Source organism: Rhinoraja longicauda, chromosome 18 (genome assembly GCF_053455715.1).
Source record: "Rhinoraja longicauda isolate Sanriku21f chromosome 18, sRhiLon1.1, whole genome shotgun sequence".
NCBI lineage: Eukaryota > Metazoa > Chordata > Chondrichthyes > Rajiformes > Arhynchobatidae > Rhinoraja > Rhinoraja longicauda.
Genome location: NC_135970.1, coordinates 10660066 through 10680582, shown reverse-complemented (window position 1 = coordinate 10680582; position 20517 = coordinate 10660066). Strand labels below are relative to the sequence as shown.

The window sequence follows — 20517 nt, the reverse complement described above, 5'->3', positions numbered from 1 at the left end:
TTGACTTTTATGTGTGTCTTGTTGCTTTTTTTCGGTATGGCTATATTGTAATAAATGAGTTCAATCATTCATAATATAAAACATTATTTAGCCGAGTGATACATGCAGGAATTCGAAGAGCACTTTAAAAACTGTTTATGGAGCACATGCATGAACACACATTCTTAACATACTGGATTATTGATTTCATCCCACATTGTGCACACTCCTGATCTACGCTACATTTCATTGCAGAAATGAGGAACTGCTGCAATGTTACACATTCTGTTTTGGATGTTCAGCCAAACCACCATCGATCTGCCCAGGTTGACGTAAATAGCCTTGTGGGACCATTTGCTCATCAGCGCATTGTCCTGTGCCATGGTGAAAATCAACCCTGCCACCAAGACGACGGAAATAAATTAACTGGTCTTTTACCTTACGATCTGAACGCTACATTAGACTTGCAATTTCAGTTTCTTAAGCATGCCGATCAGTTATTGGGATCACTCCCCAGCTGCCTGGACAATTACCTCCCCATGAATGTTAACAAACTGAGGAAAATCCTTGTCACGTTGGATCAATTGATTTTGTTGATATTCAACTAGGAATCCATGCTTCTGAAACAAATAAGCGAGAGGGGTAATCAAACATCAAAGAAGGCTTCACCACTGCTGCATTCATTGCCTTTTGAAGAAAGTACTACAAGGACAACTGCTTCTGAAACAGCTACAATTCTTAGGTCTATCATTCCTTATTTTCCTAGAGTCTCTCTGAAACCTCATTGCTTTTGTTAAATATTAATCTTATTTGTCTTACCTTCCACCCAATGTAACCTGCCATGGCTTCCTTTAAAACAATGCTCTCCTGAAACTGGCTTTAAAACCCATTGAGCATGTTCCACATGCATATCAATAGGCTTTTATTTTACTTAATTACTTACAATTTGCAGGCCTCATTGGTACGGACAGCAGAAATGTCACCCATCCTTTATCTACAGAGATACTGCCTGACCCGCTGAGTTACTCCAACACTTCGTGTCTTTCTTTGGTATATACCAGCATCTGCAGTTCCTTTCTACACACCACTACTCTCACTATTACATCCCTTTAATGTGTCCATGCGACTATTGTCACATCTTAGACTTGAAGACGGTGCAATTTCATTATGGGCCAAACATGGGTTTGATTGCTCGGACAACTGGCCTCCGCTGATGTTTTTGGCTTATCCACCAACACATTTCTCTCAAATAAATCCAGCAATAAAATCCATGGCAATCGGCCATGATCATATTGAATGGCGGTGCAGGCTCGAAGGGCCGAATGGCCTACTCCTGCACCTATTTTCTATGTTTCTAAATTGGTAATTTCCCTTTGCCCCTGAGATGGCGGTGTTGAGCCACCTACTTGAAATGCTGCAGTTCCTTTGGGGAAGGTGCTTCTATAGTGTAATTGGGCTGTTAGTTCCAGGAGTTAAACCAAGCAATCAAGGAATAATGACATATTTCCAAGTCAGAACGGGGTTGAACTTGGAGAGGAATATGCAGGTGGGTTCCATTGCCCTACCTGTGGTAGAGATTGCAGGTTTGGAAACTACAGCTGAAGTAGACAGGACGTATAACTGATGCACATTTTATGAATGGTCTAATATTTGGTAGTGGGAATTAATGTTTCGCGTAGCAGATATGGTGCCAATCGTTTGGCCTGTTTTGTCCTGGATGATAGACACAATATGCTGGAATAACATAGAAACCTAGAAAATAGGTGCAGGAGGAGGCCATTTGGCCCTTCGAGTCAGCATCCCCATTCATTGTGATCATGGCTGATCATCTACAATCAGTAACCTGTGCCTGCCTTCGCCCCATATCCCTTGATTCCACTAGTCCCTAGAGCTCTATCTAACTCCCTCTTTAAATTCATCCAGTGAATTGGCCTCCACTGCCTTCCACAAATTCACAACTCTCTGGGTGAAAAAAGTTTCTTGTCACCTCAGTTTTAAATGGCCTCCCCTTTATTTTTAGACTGTGTCCCCTGGTTCTGGACTCCCCCAACATTGGGACCATTTTTCCTGCATCTATCTTGTCTCGTCCTTTTATGATTTTATACATCTCTATAAGATGCCCTCTCATCCTTCTAAACTCCAGTGAATACAAGCCCAGTCTTTCCAATCTTTCCTCATATGACAGTCCCTCCATCCCAGGGATTAACCTAGCGAACCTACGCTGCACTGCGTCAATAGCAAGGACATCCTTCCTCAAATTAGGAGACCAAAACTGCACACAATACTCCAGATGTGGTCTCAGCGGGCCAGGCAGCATCTCTAGAAAGAAGGAATGGGTGACGTTTCGGGTCGAGACCCTTCTTCTGACTGATCCTGGATGATGTTGATTTTCTTAAGAATTGTTGGTTGTGTACCTACCCAGACAAGGAGGGAGTGTTCCAAGGAGGGAGCACTGCAGAAAAACAATAAACTGGTTGAACTTTCACGATAATTGACCAATTTTCATGATTATTTTCCTGAACCACAATTTACAAGGGTAATTGAATTAATTCCATAAATCCTCAATTTTGCACTCTCAGCATTATCAGCTAAGACTATAACGCCTGGGCTACAATCTTTAATTTTAAAGCAAGATTTTAATTAACCACACAAAATACAAACTCCTTTGTCCTGCCAGTTAATAAATGAGAAAAAGTCAAAGCCTGTGTAAATTCTGCAAGAATAAGTCATGCAGCATGGTAAACTAACTAAAAATGCTGGAGTAACTCAACGAGTCAGGCAGCATTCCTGGTGAAAAGGAATAGGTGACGTTTGGGTCCAGACCCTTCATAAGACTGAGAGGGAAACAGAGGTATAAAAAGCAACAGAACAAACCAGAGCCGACACCGATTGTCCAGGAGCCCACAATGGTCCATTGTTGGCTGTGGAGGAGGTGATAATGAAGAGATACAAACAGTAATACTGCAGGAAAACTAGGGTGGGGGAGGGACACAGAGAGAGGGAATGCAATGGTTCATTGAAATTTGAGAAATCAATACATCATACCACGGAGTTGTCAGCTGACCAAGCAAAATATGAAGTGCTGTTCCTCCAATTTGCAAGTGGCTTCACTCTGACAGTGGAGGAGGTCCAGGACAGGAAGGTCAGTGTGGGAATGGGCAGTTAAAATGTTTGACAACCGGGGGATCATGTAGGCCTAGGCAGACTGAGCCTAGGTGTTCAGCGAAACGATCACACAGTCTGCACTTGGTCTTGCTGAAGGTTCTTTTGCGGACTGGTGGCCTGTGACTCGTGCCATCCCTCAATGGTTTGTGCTGGGCTAATTGTTGTTTGTCATCTTTATCAAGGATTTGGATGATAATGTATATGGCATGATTAGTACATTTGCAGGGGATATCATAAGGTCATAAGGGATAGTAGAATTAGGCCATTTGGCCCATCAAGTCCACCTCACCATTCAATCATGGCTGCTCGATCTCTCCATCCTAACCCCATTCTCCTGCCTTCGCCCCATAACCTCTGACACCTGCACTAATCAAGAAACTGTCTGTCTCTGCCTTAAAAATATCCACCGACTTGGCCTCCACTGCTTTCTGTAGCAAAGAATTCCACAGATTCACCACGCTCGTGGATATCGTTGAGAGCGAAGATGTTTTTTAAGAATTACAGCGAGATCTTGATCAGCTGGGCAAGTGGGCCGAGTAATGGCAAATGGAGTATAATTCAGATAAGTGCGAGGTGTTGTATTTAGGGAAGTCAAACTGGGGAGTGTTGTAGAGCAGAGGAATCAAGGAGTACAAGTACATCAATTCCTGAAAGTGGCGTCACAGGTAGATTGGATGGTGAAGATGGTTTTTGGCATGCATCTTCATCAGTCAGGGAATCGAATATTGAGTATGGGACATTATGTGATATACAGGATTTTAGTGAGTCCGTACCTGAAGCATTGTGTTCAATTTTGATCAACCTGCAATAGAAAAGATGCTATTATGCGGGAAAGAGTGCTGAGAGACTGAGCAGGCTCGGACTAGCGCAGGAAGCTGAGAAGTGAAGTTATAGAGCTGTAGAAAACCATGAGGGGCTTGGATTGAGTGAACGTACGTGTTGTGATATTGCAGGGACTACTTTGTTGTATCACAAGGACTACTTTGTTTGCCTGTGTAGTAATGTCTATATAAGAGAATGAGGTGATTAGGTGGCCACTCTGGTTCCAGGTGGCCATGGAATAAACAGCCTGGATTTAAGCTCCAGCATTATAACCTTTTACACATGTGTACTTGTGGTCCGTCCAGGGTCATAACAAAGGTACAACAGATACTGGACCACAAAGTACAACAGTACGTAGACATTTTCACTGGATGCGTAAATCAATAAATCTAGAGGGAATTAGTTTAAGGTGAGAGGGGAAAGATTTAATAGCAACTTGAGGCATATCTATCACACAGAGGGTGATGCATATATGAAACAAGCTGCCAAAGAAAGTGAGGCAGGTACAATAACATTTAATCATCCTTTAGACAGGTACATGGATGGGAAAATTTAGCGGAATATGGGTCAAACACGAACAAATGGGACTAGCCTAGGTGGAGCTCTTGGTTGGCTTGGATGTGTTGAGCCAAAGGGCCTATTTCTATGCTCTATGACTCTCATAATTAATATTGATCACTGGACTGTGCTGTGGAGTTTGTTTAAACTGATGCTGCAGCAGCCATTGGGAAGACCAGCTTTATTTGTTGATTTGGGGCATGGCACAATTTTCCACTTTCCTGGTGTAAACTCAGGGTCATAATGAGATGTTATCACTCCAATCACGTTGGAAGCGTAGGAGACACGAGGAACTGCTGATGGCTGAATACTTGTGTAGGCCACAAAGTGCTGGAGTAACTCTCAGCGTGGCAGGCAGCATCCTGCTGAGAGTGCCGCCCGGCCCACTGAGTTACTCCAGCACTTTGTGTTCTTGAAAGCTTAGCAAGCTGTTTAGTGCTTCCAAAATTTATTGAGGTCATAAACACCATTCATGTGCAGCATTCAAAATAAGTAAGGAGGGGAAAAGATCCAAAATGTGATCACCTGGGCCTCTACCTGTGTCAGCCTCCACTGAAATCCCTGGTGCCATGCTAACCTGCTGTATCCTTGTGTTTCCAATGTTCTGAACTCATCACTGCCAAGACAGCTCGTGTTGCATGTGAACAGTGAATAGTCCTGAAGTGTGCCTCTGGATGATCCTGATGAGCTTTTTATTCACAAAATGCTGGAGTAACTCAGCAGGTCAGGCAGCATCTCAGGAGAGAAGGAATGGGTGACGTTTCGGGTCGAGACCCTGATGAGCTTTTGATTACTTGTGCTGTGATTAGATCTTTCCCACTACTTCTAAATGTGCCTTATAACTGATGATTAGCCATGATCACATGGCCATGATCACAGCCATGATCACATTGAATGGCGGTGCTGGCTCGAAGGGCCGAATGGCCTCCTTCTGCACCTATTTTCTATTGACATGTTGGAATAGTTCAAATAGATGCAAACCCAAATATTTAAAATATGAAACGCACAAAATAATAAGATTACTTGTAATTTTTCTACCTTATGAAATCAAAAGCATTAATATTATTTTCTATTTCTTCTTCGAATATAGAAAGCCATTTCCAGACTGAGTCTATGCTGGCACTCATAGCATTCCCAATGCATGTGTGATTGTCCCTGTAAACTATGCGCCACATTCCCATTCCCATTAACTCACCCCAGATTCCACCACCGAGCGAAAAAGGAGCAATTTACAGCAGGCAATCAACCTACAATCTTGCATGTCTTTGGAATGTGGGAGAAAATCTGATCACCTAGACAGGGGGATCCTGCAAACTCCACATACACAGAACCGAGTGACTGGAGTTATGAGGCAACAGCTCTATTCACTGCATCACTGTGTATAAAACAAGCCACTTAGCTTTGCTTACACTTTTTAATGAAGGTTGTTTACGTCATTCAAATACGTTACAATGCGATACGATAGAACTTTGTTTATTCCAGGAGGGAAATTGGTCTGCCAACTGTCATAAAACAGAACAAGATACATGAAACATGAAATTAAAGTGACGAGTGGAAAGAATTGTGGATGTGCAAAGATTGGGAGGGGGGGGGGGGGGGGCAATCTACCCCATGACAGAAGGGGGAGAAGTTGTACAGTTTGATGGCCACAGGGAAAAAGGATCTCCTGCATCTTGGTGGAACCAGTCTGTTGCTGAAGGTGCTCCTCAGGTTGACCAGTGTGTCATGGAGGGGGTGAGCTGTATCGTCCAAGATGCTCCGCAGTTTGAGGAGCATGCTCCCCTCCAAGACCAATATGCAGGTTGGTAGGTTAGTTGCCTGCTGTAAATCTCACATGAATCCATCTTTGCCCCCGGGTTGGAGCCAACCTTCGTGATGCAACGTAAAGCAATGCAAAAATATGCAATGTAAAGTCGTGGGACAAGACATGGTATACCTCACCCTCATCTCAGTACCTACGCAGAACTAGAATGAGCGGGAAGCGAGTTGCAACATCATCCGACCTCCAGCATGTTCCAAGCACCACTGTCACAGTGCATAGTGACGCGATTCCAGCAAAAGCTCACATGCGATGCAGATGGCTGTCATTTCCGTATTGAATTCCCCAGCCAAAAATCACTGTGATCTTGCTCATTATCAAACAGCTTCCCAGTGCCATTATGAGACAAAGAAGTAATTGTTGTATATTAGACGCCAATCTTAGGATCTAAAGTAAATCAATTTACAACATGCACATCCTAGGCAGTTCATGAAAGAAGGGTCAGTTTGTAGTTCAGTTCAAAGGAGATGAAATACGTAATTTGTGCCACTATGACAGGAAAAACAACTGGCATCACAAATGACTACACAGAGTAACTGTCCTAACTTTGCTGGTGGGGCCTGGAGTTACATATTATTGTACGACTCTCTGATCTCAAAGAGAGCTATGTATAGAACAGTGATTTTACTGACGACATCCGATGTGATGGTCCTATTTTGGCACTCGCCATACTGATTTATTCTGCTGATCAAATATTAACTTAATGTTCTTGTTTGCCTTCACACACTCTTGTAGATAAATTTTAAAGTATTCTTACCCTGCTGTAAATGTACATACAATGCTGAGATGCGATTTAGTCTAGTTTTGGTTTGGTTTAGAGATACAGCACGGAAACAGTACCATCGGCCCACTGACTCCTCACCGACCAGCGATCCCTGCACACTTATAATACACTACACACACTAGGGGCAATTTACAATTATACCAAATGATATTAGCCTACCAACCTGTACATCTTGAGAGTGGAGGAAACTAGAGCACCCGGAGAAAACCCATGCAGGTCACGGAAAGAAAGTACTAACTCCGTACATATAGCACCTGTAGTCAGGATCGAACCTGGGCCTGGCGCTATAAGGCAGCAACTCTACTGCTATGCCACAGTGCTGCCCATATACTCTCTTACGTACCTTTAAAAAGAGCTGCTGTTCTTCCACAACTTGCTCCTACATTATGACCCATGCCACATATTGGGATCTGTAGCACAGCTGGTAGAGCTGCCTCACCTCAGCGAAGTTGGTTCAATCTTGAACCCTGATGCTGTCTGTGTGGAGTTTGCATGCTCTCCCAGCAGGCGTTTCCTGCAGGTACTCCAATTTCCTTTCGAATTGCAAAATATGCAGGTTGGTAGGTTAGTTGCCTGCTGTAAATCGCCCTTAGTGCATAAAGGTGGCAAGGTGGACAGGTGGGGAGGGGGAGACGACAAGTGGGCAGAGCGACGGGAGAAGGAGGGGGCGTGGGCGGTCGAGTAGACATGGTGAAGGAAGAATCGGCAGCTGGTGTGAGGAGAGGGATCCCCAATATGCCCGGGTGCATCCCATCAGTCACGATGCGTAATGAAGGGCGTTATAAAGGGGTCCGTTGAAACAAGGGTATTCTGTACTTGCTTTTGAAGCATGTACAGAAAAGAATTAGCCCTAAAGACACACTCCCTATGGTAGGCAGTCAGTGGTTGAAAGGGAGCAGAAGGAGGCTGCAGGGAAGAGGGAGGCAGCTTCTGGCTACACGGAGAAGGATACTGAGGCATTCGTCAGTGAGATATAGGTCAGTGTGAATGTGTGATGTCCTATGGCCTGCCAGGCCAACCATCAGAAAAGCCTGGCAAGAGCTTGAGTTGATGTTTCCAGCAATGAGAATCTCTGGGTTAATTTACCGATACTACTCTTTCACACTGGCACCCACATGCATATACACCATCTCACCCATCTACTCCGTGTCCATTCCCTCCCCTAACCAATAAAATCCTATCCGCTTTATCACCAACACAGAGGTCAAGCCTCCAAATGGATAATGACGAGTCCAGTGGTAATAGATCTCGCAGATGATACAGACCTGGGTGGCACTATGAATTGTGAGGAGAATGCAGGGAAATGTCAAGCAGATATAGAAATGCTAAATGAGTAGGCAAGGACATGACAGATAGAATATGATTTTGGAAAAAATGACAGTGTTCACTGTCATTCTCGTCCATCCAGACAATGGTGTGAAAACAAACATACAATGGCTAACATGTAATGAATAAACTTAGTTTATAAATAAAAGGCACTAAGACCTAACAAGAAGGGTGGTCCACTTGGTTAAATACTTGAATTTAAAGATAGCATGCAATCAAAGGAAAAAATTTCTAATGTCATCAAAAGGAACAAGAAGCTTAAAGTTTGGAAATAATACAGAATTCAACAAAGGGAAGAAAAAGACATTGATAAGGAAAGAGAAAGTAGAATGTATGAGAAATCTACAAAGAAACATAAAACTATGAAAGCTTCTATAAATATGGAAAACAAAATGAAGAATAGCAACAAAAAAAAATTGGTACCCTTACAGTTTGAGACACTAGAATATATCTTGGGGAATAGGGAAATGGCACAGCAAGTAAACAAATTATTTTCCAGCTGCACAAAAACCTGTTAGAAATGGTGAAGAGTCGAGAGAGAGAATGAAGAGCTGAAATAAATCAGCATTGGTAAGAAGAAATATTGGTAAAATTAATAAGTCTGAAGGGTGCTAATTCTGTTTGAAAGCTGAAAGAAATGGCTCTGGAGATATTGCATGCACTGGCTGGCATCATCTTAAATTCCATAGTTTAGGTAAAGGATCGCACAATTGTCAGAAAGCAAATGGGACTCCAGTATGCAAGGAAAGAGGAAGAGTGAAATTGGTCAGTTATCCTGATATTAGTAATAAAATAAATGGTGGTGCTTGTTATTAAGGAAGATAACAGTACAGTAATACTTTGTTAAAATAGACCACGGGGGTGGGGGAAGGCGTTCATTATTGCCGATTATCTGCTCTAACCGAGTATTGGAGTAAATATTAATTAGTTTAACCCAAGGCTGAGCAGGAAGAAGGGGTGGGTTTAAATCAGGGGGAATTCACTTGCTGGGGAGCCACAGCCCCACACACAGTGTGCCAGGCCTGGTATTCACGCCACCCTCATGCTGCCCGCTCTCTCTGCTCTCACAACTGGAACCATGCCACTCAAGCGCCCGCTCGTTGGGTAAGCTGACAGAAGCGGGGGGGAGGGGGTAGTGCAATGGGAGCCTGTCGCCATTACCAGGCGATGGAGACAGGCGTTGCCAGAGTGGCACAGGTGCGTCTGCATCCAACACTGCGGGACTTTGCTTTAACGCAGCTGCCGCAAACCCGAGCCCAATGCAGCGCTCTTCAGAAGTGTTTTATTGCTCACTCTCTCCCCCGCGGCCACCTTTCCGCTGCCCATGCAGGGCTGCTGCTGCCCGCCAACAGCCACCATGAGCGGAGGCCACAGTCCACTATAAACCAATATCTGATATAAAGAGGTCCGTAACAACAAGGGGACACTGTACTGAGAAAATAATAAGCTTGGATAAAGTTAATGTGGTGGAAAGGGAAACCACGCTAAACATACATGCAAGAGCATTTTGAGGTTTAAAGAAGCATAATAGGTAATGGAAAATTAGTGCATATGGTGTGTTTGGACTTTCAGTAGGCATGGAGGTTATTAAACAATAAGACCACATGGGGCCATGCATAATAAACTAGTGCAAAGTGAAGATTGGTTAATGGATGGAATCACATATGAAAAAATGAGTTCTTTTCAGGTTGGGAGGCGATGATTAGTGGCGTGCTACTGGGATAATAATGGAGTAATGTTCATAATTCATTTCAATTTGAACGAGGGGTCCAGGTGGAATATTATACAAACTCTGCGAGTTGAGTGAAGAATGCAGAGAAGCTTCAACAGAATTTTCACAGGCTAAGGAACGGGCAAGGAATTTAATGCGAAAAAATGTGAAGTTATTTATTTTGGTACAAAACAAAATAGAAAAGCCGAGTGTTCTTTAAACAATGAGATTTTGTAAGAACTTAGCATTCAGACGTCCCTTGATGCCCTGGTACAAGAATCGCTGACAGCAAACACATAGACAATTAGTGCAAGAGGATTTGACTAAAGAGTAAAAACATCTTGCTGCAATTATATAAAGCGCTGGTTAGACTGTGTCTGAAATTTTGTGTACTGGTCTTGTTTCACTTTATCCTCAGCCTCCTCCACAGCAACGCATCCAGTCAGTCTCCTCAGTCTTCCTCAGTTCTCAGGTGATAATCTTCTTCAAGCTTACGAGGCAACTTTCGTGGTGTATCTGAGTTATGGGTAATTAGCCGGAGTTATGGGGAATTAGCCGGACAATACCTTTTTCTTCGAATTGGAAATGTGGCCCCAAGTTGCAGAACATTTGAGATTTACTATTGTCATGTGTACCTTTGTTTTGCATTCTATCCAAACAGATGAGACAATAGTATACATAAATACAGTCAAGTCAAACTCAGACAATAGATAGAGTAAAGGGAAAAATACAGAGTGCAGAATATAGTTCTCAGCATTGTAGTGCATCAGTTCTATAGACCAGGTCTAATATCCGTAATGGTGTAGAGGTAAATTGGACAGAGATGAACCAGCTATACAAGCAGAATGGATATTCAAGAGACAGAATCACATCATATCAGCTGCACTGCACAAAGAATCAAAGTCAGCTGTTCATTTGAAGGACATTGGCAGTGAAAACTATCTTTAGAGTCTGCGATAGTCTTAATACTTTGTTTATCAACAGAGCTTGACAAACAGAGTGCAAGTATTATATGGAAAAAGAAAGACACAAGGTGCTGGAGTAACTCAGCGGATCAGGCAAGATCTCTGGAAAACTTGGATAAATGACATTCAGTCGGGACCCTTCTTCAGACCCGAATCTGAAGAAGAGTCCCAACCCAAAATGTGCCCAATCCAGCGATCTTCCAGAGATTTTCCAGAGATTCTGCCTGGTCCATTGAGTTATTCCAGCACTCTGTATCTTTTGTTGTAAACTAGCATCTGGCATTCCTTGTGTCTACAAATTATATCTATTCAGTTCACTGTGAATTTTCTAGTTATTGAACACAGTGAATGTAACCAATCCAGGGTCAATGATTGGTTCTCCATATCCATTGTATTGTGACTGTTACAGTCAGTTCACTCAACAACCTTCATCCTGTTTTCCATCTCGTATTCTGAAGGAATCCAAAGAACATATGCAGAATTTGGAATAATAGACTTCCTGGAAAATGGATATCAGCTCAGAATTTATATTGGTACAACCTATAATCTTTGCCAAGACATGGAAAATGGACACAGGATCAAACCTCACTACTTCTGGGGAGAAAGATTTTACTGAGGCCTTGTAATGGCTGACTGTCTTTATTTTCATTGTGATTATTGTCTGGTTAGGTTATTAAAGGTGGGAGCAGTATATATAGATATATATAGATATATATAGATATATAATATATATATAAACATGTACTATAGCAGAAACGTGCCTTACTTCCTTTATATTTAAAGTGCCTTTAGGTGCCAAAAAGTGACTTTGCTGTTGATGTGCCTTGTTATGTTATGTTATTTTATGTTATGTTAAATGTTTTTGTATGCTATTTGAAAAAGCAATAAAAATAATATATATTTTAAAAACCTCACTATTTGGTGCTCATTTCAGTAGATTCAACGATCTGCTGAGTCAGCTATTGGTGCTTCTTAGACGGGGTAAAAAGAATGAGTGATGGGGGATGTATAAGTTCTGCACAATGACTTGGGTGCAATACATTCTGTCCCACAGTGGCACACTTGCACAGCCTTAATATCTCAGCTAAAGGCGAGACACAGAACATATAACGTATGGCACAGGAACAGGTGTTTGGGCCCACAATGTCCACACTGAACATATGCCAATTAAACTAATCTTGTCTGCCTGCATGCGATCCATATTCCTCCATTCCCTGCATAATTACCTCCATCTCTACTCCTGGCAGCATGATCCAGGGTCCCACATCTCATTGTGTAAAAAAACATGCCCATAAATCTCCTCTAAACTTTGTCCCTCTCATCACAAAGCTAAGCCCTCTAGTCTTTGACATGTCCATCTTGGGGGGAAATGTTCTGACTGAATGTCTTACAGTCAATGAACTTTTTAAGCATGAAGCAAATTCAGAAGTGCTAGTAAAACAGGGAATTATAAAACACTTCAAGAACACACTTTAATGATACAATGTACAAGTGTGCTGGATCCTCACAGCTGTAACGGGTAAATTCAGGAACTCTCCACTCCACAGTGACTTACACTGATGAGCCAACTAACTAAGCAGAACTCCTGAGACGGACGCAAAATGCTGGAGTAACTCAGCGAGACAGGCAGCATCTCTGGAGAGAAGGAATGGGTGAAGTTTCGGGTGAGGAAGACCCTTCTTCAGACTGAGAGTCACGGGAGAGGGAAACGAGTTCTGGAAGGGTAGGTTGTTTCTGAAATGTAGTGCTGGGCCACCTTTTGAATTGTCCAGTCACCGAAATATCAACACAAACCATGCCTGAAAAACCCAACCTGAACCGCTGCTGTGATGAGTAAGCGTGCCTTTCGTATCACGTGCTACGACTTTTGATACATTAAATTTTCCAGGCACTGCTGTTGTCCTGTCGAGTTTATGACTGTTGAGAGTTAAAAACGCGTTTAATGTATTACCCCACTTCTCTGTTTCTGTTGGTTACATTTCATTTCAACTGGACAACTTCACTTTTTCTTTTGAGGGAAAAGATGTGACCTGAAGAAAGGTCACTGTTATTGTCTTCACTCTCGTTATTAAGTATGTCCACACACGGGGAGAGCTCATTCAGCTCCAGTAAGTTCATTTATGATGTATGTCCTACAAAGCCTGAATACTCTTTAATAACACAGCTGCTTAATTTTTAAAAAAAGGCACCCGCTCGAATCTTTTTATCCGCCACATTCGCGTAAGGAATCTTAGTGTTTCATTAAAAGCACGATTAAATTGAGAAAATAATATCAATTAAAAACTGATCAATCAAAAAAAGCACAACTAAATTGAATACCTGCCGATGTTAAGCAAATGAACATCGCACATGTACATGTACAACAAAGATATGAGATTTAATGGCAGTCTATTACAGCACAATATGGTCTTGCCCAGGACTCAAACAGCCCGGTCACGCACTACACCACTTTCCTGATTGTGGTTTTAAAGAGACACGTTCATTCTTTCGAAAATAAATTACACACCGCAAAACAACTGACCCCGACCGTCACCTTCTTTGTACTTGCCCCATGTTCTCCACAATGCAAGACAACCAACAAATTTGTTTGTTTACATTTCGACAATTGCTCACTCAACAAAAAAAAGTAAAATGCAATCATTTTCCAAATGACCCATTTTCAACAAAGCCAGTGACAGTGTGTCGGTGGAAGTTTGGAGCCTGTCTCCAGACGGGCGACACTGCCTGTGGAAGCTGCATCCATCCATCCATCCATCCATCCATCCATCCATCCCTTCCTTCCCTACCTGTACGAGACTTGTTTCCTGATAGCCAGATGCAGGAACTGGCTGTCCAACTCCCGGCCAGGGGGCTCTCCGTGGCCGGCGACGCTGAGCAGCAGACCGCCCGACTCTTTCACATCCACCCCGGACAAAAACACGTCCTCATCTTCGCTCAGCCCCGGCAGCTCAGGGACATCATTGGCGTTAGCTTCGGCGTTGGCAGCAGAGGAACCAACCTGCGAGGCTTCGGCCATCGCCGCCGCTCGGTGGGAGGTGAGTGTCGTGGAGATAGATGGACAGAGCAGGGAGAGAGAAGGTGCTCAGCGCGTCCCACACGGGACAGCGTGGACGGCAGTGGGCTTGTCCCCTGTCCACTGGACTCCCCTGGTGCCGGCAGTGGGCTTGCCCCCTGTCCACTGGACTCCCCTGGTGCCGGCAGTGGGCTTGTCCCCTGTCCACTGGACTCCCCTGGTGCCGGCAGTGGGCTTGCCCCCTTGTCCACTGGACTCCCCTGGGGCCGGCAGTGGGCTTGTCCCCTGTCCACTGGACTCCCCTGGTGCCGGTAGTGGGCTTGTCCCCTGTCCACTGGGCTCCCTGGTTCCGGCAGTGGGCTTGTCCCTTGTCCACTGGACTCCCCTGGTGCCGGCAGTGGGCTTGTCCCCTGTCCACTGGGCTCCCTGGTGCCGGCAGTGGGCTTGTCCCCTGTCCACTGGACTCCCCTGGTGCCGGCAGTGGGCTTGTCTCCTGTCCACTGGACTCCCCTGGGGCCGGCAGTGGGCTTGTCCCCTGTCCACTGGGCTCCCTGGTGCCGGCAGTGGGCTTGTCTCCTGTCCACTGGACTCCCCTGGGGCCGGCAGTGGGCTTGTCCCCTGTCCACTGGGCTCCCTGGTGCCGGCAGTGGGCTTGTCTCCTGTCCACTGGACTCCCCTGGTGCCGGCAGTGGGCTTGTCCCCTGTCCACTGGACTCCCCTGGTGCTGACAGCCGCTGCAACGCTTCAAGCTAAAGCGAGCAACCTGCACCGCAGATACATGGCACACTGAACAAGTTAAAGGCGGATCAGGGGAGGAGCAGATAGGTGCAAATGATTCAGTGCATGGAGGGAGGGAGGGAGGGAGGGAGGGAGGGAGGGAGCAGAAGACAATTGTCGATAGCTAATTTCCCGGTCCTACAAAAAGCTGCAACAAGTCCCCGGGAAGGATCCTAACTAACATCAATAACTAGCATCCCTCCCCCTCGGGATGAAGGGCAGCGCTCACTCACTGGGGAAGATCCACACATTAATAATGAAATCCCGATTAACAGAGACCTCCCGCAGGTGTCTGCACTGCTCCAAACATTGAAAACTACTAAAGGAAAGTAACAAATCTATATAGAGACTCATAGATAAAGAACTGTATTCCCAATGGACGGCGGTCAGCAGAAAGTGGGTAAGGAGAACACACACGCGTTAATACCTAGTGTGTAGGAATGAACTACAGTTGTTGGTTTATAACCGAGGTTTGATGTAAGATGCTGGAGTAACTCAGCAGGGACAGGTAGCATCTCTGGAGGGAAGGAATGGGTGACGTTTCGGATCGAGACCCTTCTTCAGCTTTAACTCCAACTTTTTGTGTCTACACGTTAATACCGACCATGGCGATGGAAAAAGGAACACAGCAAGTCCCCAGGCAGATTCACACATTAATCAATGATATCCCGGGGGGGGGGGGCAACATCGAACTGTTGTTGATATTAATATCAATTAATACATTCATAACTAATATCCCGACCGAAGTGAGACGGCGGCAAGTATTTAGGGGGTGTATGCAACTAATGGATGGGTCAGCACTGAAACTCCAGGATTCACGTGTTAATACCAGATATCCACATGAAACGTTAATAACTGAGTTCCCGAGAGATGGAGAACATCAAGTTTGTGGGGGAGAGCTACAGATTAACAACTAACTTTGGAATGGATGGAGCACCATTAAATCCCAGAGCGGTTCCCCAATTTATTAACTCAAAACTTGACAGAATAGGAACAACACCAACTCTAGAGAGGTCCATATATTAGTAACTAATATTCTAATGGAAGGGGTGAACAACAAGTTTGTTAACCCCAATGATCTACATGATGAATTTTCACGTGCTTGTTTACATATAGATAGCTTATTATTGAATATGGAGTTAGGTATTATCCTATAGCATAATTGTGTACACTGTTCACCGTCTTCTTTGTAACAACCATCCACATCATCAAGGGTGACCTACCCACAGAGATTGAAACCGTCCACAGAACAGATGGCAGACTTTTCAATCTTGCCCTTCTCAAGTCCAAGATTAAGACATCTACGAGCTCCCTCATTGAGTTCCAATACGCAGAAGACAACTGTGTTGCAGCTCTCTCAGAACATCATCTGCAACAGATCCTGACTGCCTTCAACAGTGCATACACGAAACCTGGACTTACCATCAACTCCAAGAAGGCTCAGGTTATCTACCAATCGTCACCAACTGAGACAAATCGGAAAGAACCGACAATTCAACTTGGAGAAACAACCCTGGAAAATGTGGATCACTTTCCGTACCTTGGAAGTCACCTCTCCTCCAATGTCGACCTTGATGATGAGATCCAACATCGTCTTAAGTGTGCTGGAACAGCTTTTGCACGTCTTCGAACAAGTCTTTCAAAATCGTGACATCCGAACAGACACCAAAATGTTAGTGTACAAAGCAGTGGTGATTCCAACGCTCCTGTATGCATCAGAAACCTGGACAACATACTGACGACATCTGAAAACACTTGATAAGTTCCATCAACGGTGCCTTCGAAGCAGCTTAAATATCAGCTGGGAAGACAGAAGAACCATCGTCAAAGTGCTGAAGGAAACAAAAACATGAAGCATCGAAGCCTTCGTCATCAAGAAGCAACTAAGATGGAACGGTCATGTTGTTTGGATGCAAGACGAGCGTCTACCAAAGCAAGCCTTCTACTCCCAGCTTAAAGAAGGCAAACGTAAAAGAGGCGGACAAAAGAAGAGATTAAAAGCCTTAAAAGCCAGCATGAAGAAATGTGAAATTGACATCGAAAATCGGGAAACCAATGCCAAGGACAGGAAATTCTGGCAAACTATCATCCAAAAAGGAACAGCGACCTTCGGAGCCAACAAATGCGCAGAATTAGAAGAAAAGAGAAGTAAATGGAAGGAGAGGCAGCAACAACCAAAGCCTGATCTGACATCAGGAATTACCTGCCCTGAATGCCAAAGAACATTCAAAGCCAGGATTGGACTCATAAGCCACCTGAGAGTTCATAAAAACAATGGACCATCATCCTCGACTTCGAGGGATAGCCACGACGATAGGCATTTTAGATACTACCTTGGCTTTCTTGGTTGAGCACTTATCCTGGAGTTATAGACAATGGACAATAGGTGCAGGAGGAGGCCATTCAGCCCTTCGAGCCAGCACTGCCATTCAATGCGATCATGGCTGATCACTCTCAATCAGTACCCCGTTCCTGCCTTCTCCCCATACCCCCTCACTCCGCTATCCTTAAGAGCTCTATCCAGCTCTCTCTTGAAAGCATCCAATGAACTGGCCTCCACTGCCTTCTGAGGCAGAGAATTCCACACCTTCACCACTCTCTGACTGAAAAAGTTCTTCCTCATCTCCGTTCTAAATGGCCTACCCCTTATTCTTAAACTGTGGCCCCTTGTTCTGGACTCCCCCAACATTGGGAACATGTTTCCTGCCTCTAATGTGTCCAATCCCCTAATTATCTTATATGTTTCAATAAGATCCCCCCTCATCCTTCTATATTCCAGTGTATACAAGCCTAATTGCTCCAGCCTTTCAACATACGACAGTTATAGCACAAGTACTTTGTGTTTTAAGAGTAATTCATCTACATTAATCATTGATGTCTCAATGGACATTTCACAGCAAAATGTCTTGAAGGGGACTAATGCATTAATGATTAATATCCCCAAAGAATGATCAACAAACAACTAGACCTCAAAGGAGATCCATTGGTTAATAGACAATAGGTGCAGGAGGAGGCCATTCGGCCCTTCGAGCCAGCACCGCCATTCAATGGGATTATGGCTGATCATTCTCAATCAGTACCCCATTCCTGCCTTCTCCCCATACCCCCTGACTCCGCTATCCTTAAGAGCTCTATCTAGCTCTCTCTTGGAATGCATCCAGCCTGATACGAAGTTATAGTGTTTTGATACCACTTTTGGCTAATGATAGCTGAACAATTAAGTGCTCTACCCATGTCTCTACCCATGTGATCTCACGTCCATAGGCTATCAGAATAACTGCAATGGAAAATGAGAATTTGCACAGAGGTACTCTAGAATTGGAGTTACCGTTAGTTTAGACAATAGGTGCAGGAGTAGGCCATTTGGCCATTCGAGCCAGCACCACCATTCAATGTGATCATGGCTGATCATTCTCAATCAGTACCCCGTTCCTGCCTTCTCCCCGTACCCCCTGACTCCGCTATCCTTAAGAGCTCTATCTAGCTCTCTCTTGGAATGCATCCAGCCTGATACGAAGTTATAGTGTTTTGATACCACTTTTGGCTAATGATAGCTGAACAATTAAGTGCTCTACCCATGTCTCTACCCATGTGATCTCACGTCCATAGGCTATCAGAATGACTGCAATGGAAAATGAGAATTTGCACAGAGGTACTCTAGAATTGGAGTTACCGTTAGTTTAGACAATAGGTGCAGGAGTAGGCCATTTGGCCATTCGAGCCAGCACCACCATTCAATGTGATCATGGCTGATCATTCTCAATCAGTACCCCGTTCCTGCCTTCTCCCCATACCCCCTGACTCCGCTATCCTTAAGAGCTCTATCTAGCTCTCTCTTGAATGCATTCAGAGAATTGGCCTCCACTGCCTTCTGAGGCAGAGAAATCCACAGATTCACAACTCTCTGACTGAAAAAGTTTTTCCTCATCTCAGTTCTAAATGGCCTACCCCTTATTCTTAAACTGTGGCCCCTTGTTCTGGACTCCCCCAATCATTAATATTCCAATAATATGTAGTAATTACATTACTATTAAAACACAAAGTACCTGTGCGAAAACATCAGGATAAGCACTCAACTAAGAAAACCAAATCCAAAGTACTATCTAACTGGATATGCCAACTTATGCCAAGGACAACAATTAACTCCATATGCAATAAACAGCTACCTACATGTTAACAAGCTCATTTAAAAAAATAATGTAGATGCAAATATATCATTGGGGTTATCAAGTGAGCACCTCCCTTCACTGGTGTTTCATCAAGTTAGGCATTTGACACGATCAGCACGGCTCAACAGTTAGTTCTGGCACCCCGCAGTCCAACCCCCCTCAAAACCTGCTCTCACCACCTATGCTACCAGTGTCTACTAAATAAAGGAAACTGCAAACAATTCAATCCAACAAATGCTGAACACCTGCGTCCTACCTTCCACTTATCCTAGCCCATCATTAAACCTGTAACACCACAAATATCAAAAAACGGGATACACTTACACAGACAACGCTTACAATGAAATTCACATACTGTACGTTATTTGTTTTCTTCTTGTCCCCAACCGACACTATTTCTTCTCCACCAAATCCACCTACTGCCTTACTCTGCTGTCTCTGACATCTGCTTTATGGCCTGACGCAAACTCTGTCCGTGAATTCCTAGCTCTCTAAATAGTGACAATAGACAATAGACAATAGACAATAGGTGCAGGAGTAGGCCATTCGGCCCCTCGAGCCAGCACCGCCATTCAATGTGATCATGGCTGATCATTCTCAATCAGTACCCCGTTCCTGCCTTCTCCCCATACCCCCTGACCCCGCTATCCTTAAGAGCTCTATCTAGCTCTCTCTTGAATGTATTCAGAGAATTGGCCTCCAATGCCCTCTGAGGCAAAGAATTCCACAGATTCACAACTCTCTCACTGAAATTTTTTTCCCTCATCTCTGTTCTAAATGGCCTACCCCTTATTCTTAAACTGTGGCCCCTGGTTCTGGACTCCCCCAACATTGGGAACATGTTTCCTGCCTCTAACGTGTCCAACCACTTAATGGACAATAGACAATAGACAATAGGTGCAGGAGTAGGCCATTCAACCCTTCGAGCCAGCACCACCATTCAATGCGATCATGGCTGATCACTCTCAATCAGTACCCCGTTCCTGCCTTCTCCCCATACCCCCTCACTCTGCTATCCTTAAGAGCTCTATCCAGCTCTCTCTTGAAAGCATCCAACGAACTGGCCTCCACTGCCTTCTGAGGCAGAGAATTCCACACCTTCACCACTCTCTGACTGAAAAAGTTCTTCCTCATCTCCGTTCTAAATGGCCTACCCCTTATTCTTAAACTATGGCCCCTTGTTCTGGACTCCCCCAACATTGGGAACATGTTTCCTGCCTCTAATGTGTCCAATCCCCTAATTATCTTATATGTTTCAATAAGATCCCCCCTCATCCTTCTAAATTCCAGTGTATACAAGCCTAATTGCTCCAGCCTTTCAACATACGACAGTCCCGCCATTCCGGGAATTAACCTAGTGAACCTACGCTGCACGCCCTCAATAGCAAGAATATCCTTCCTCAAATTTGGAGACCAAAACTGCACACAG

General features: G+C 44.3%; 1 protein-coding gene across 1 annotated transcript in view; it reads right to left on the bottom strand.

Annotated features, from left to right (window-relative positions):
* The window catches only part of dgkza (diacylglycerol kinase, zeta a), a 567459-nt gene extending 552948 nt beyond the window's left edge, over nucleotides 1–14511 (bottom strand). The window contains exon 1 of the mRNA XM_078415104.1: nucleotides 13916–14511. Coding sequence (XP_078271230.1) covers nucleotides 13916–14145 — 230 coding nt within the window. The 5' untranslated portion in view covers nucleotides 14146–14511. The remainder of the gene's footprint in view (nucleotides 1–13915) is intronic.
* Between the last annotated feature and the right edge of the window lie 6006 nt (nucleotides 14512–20517).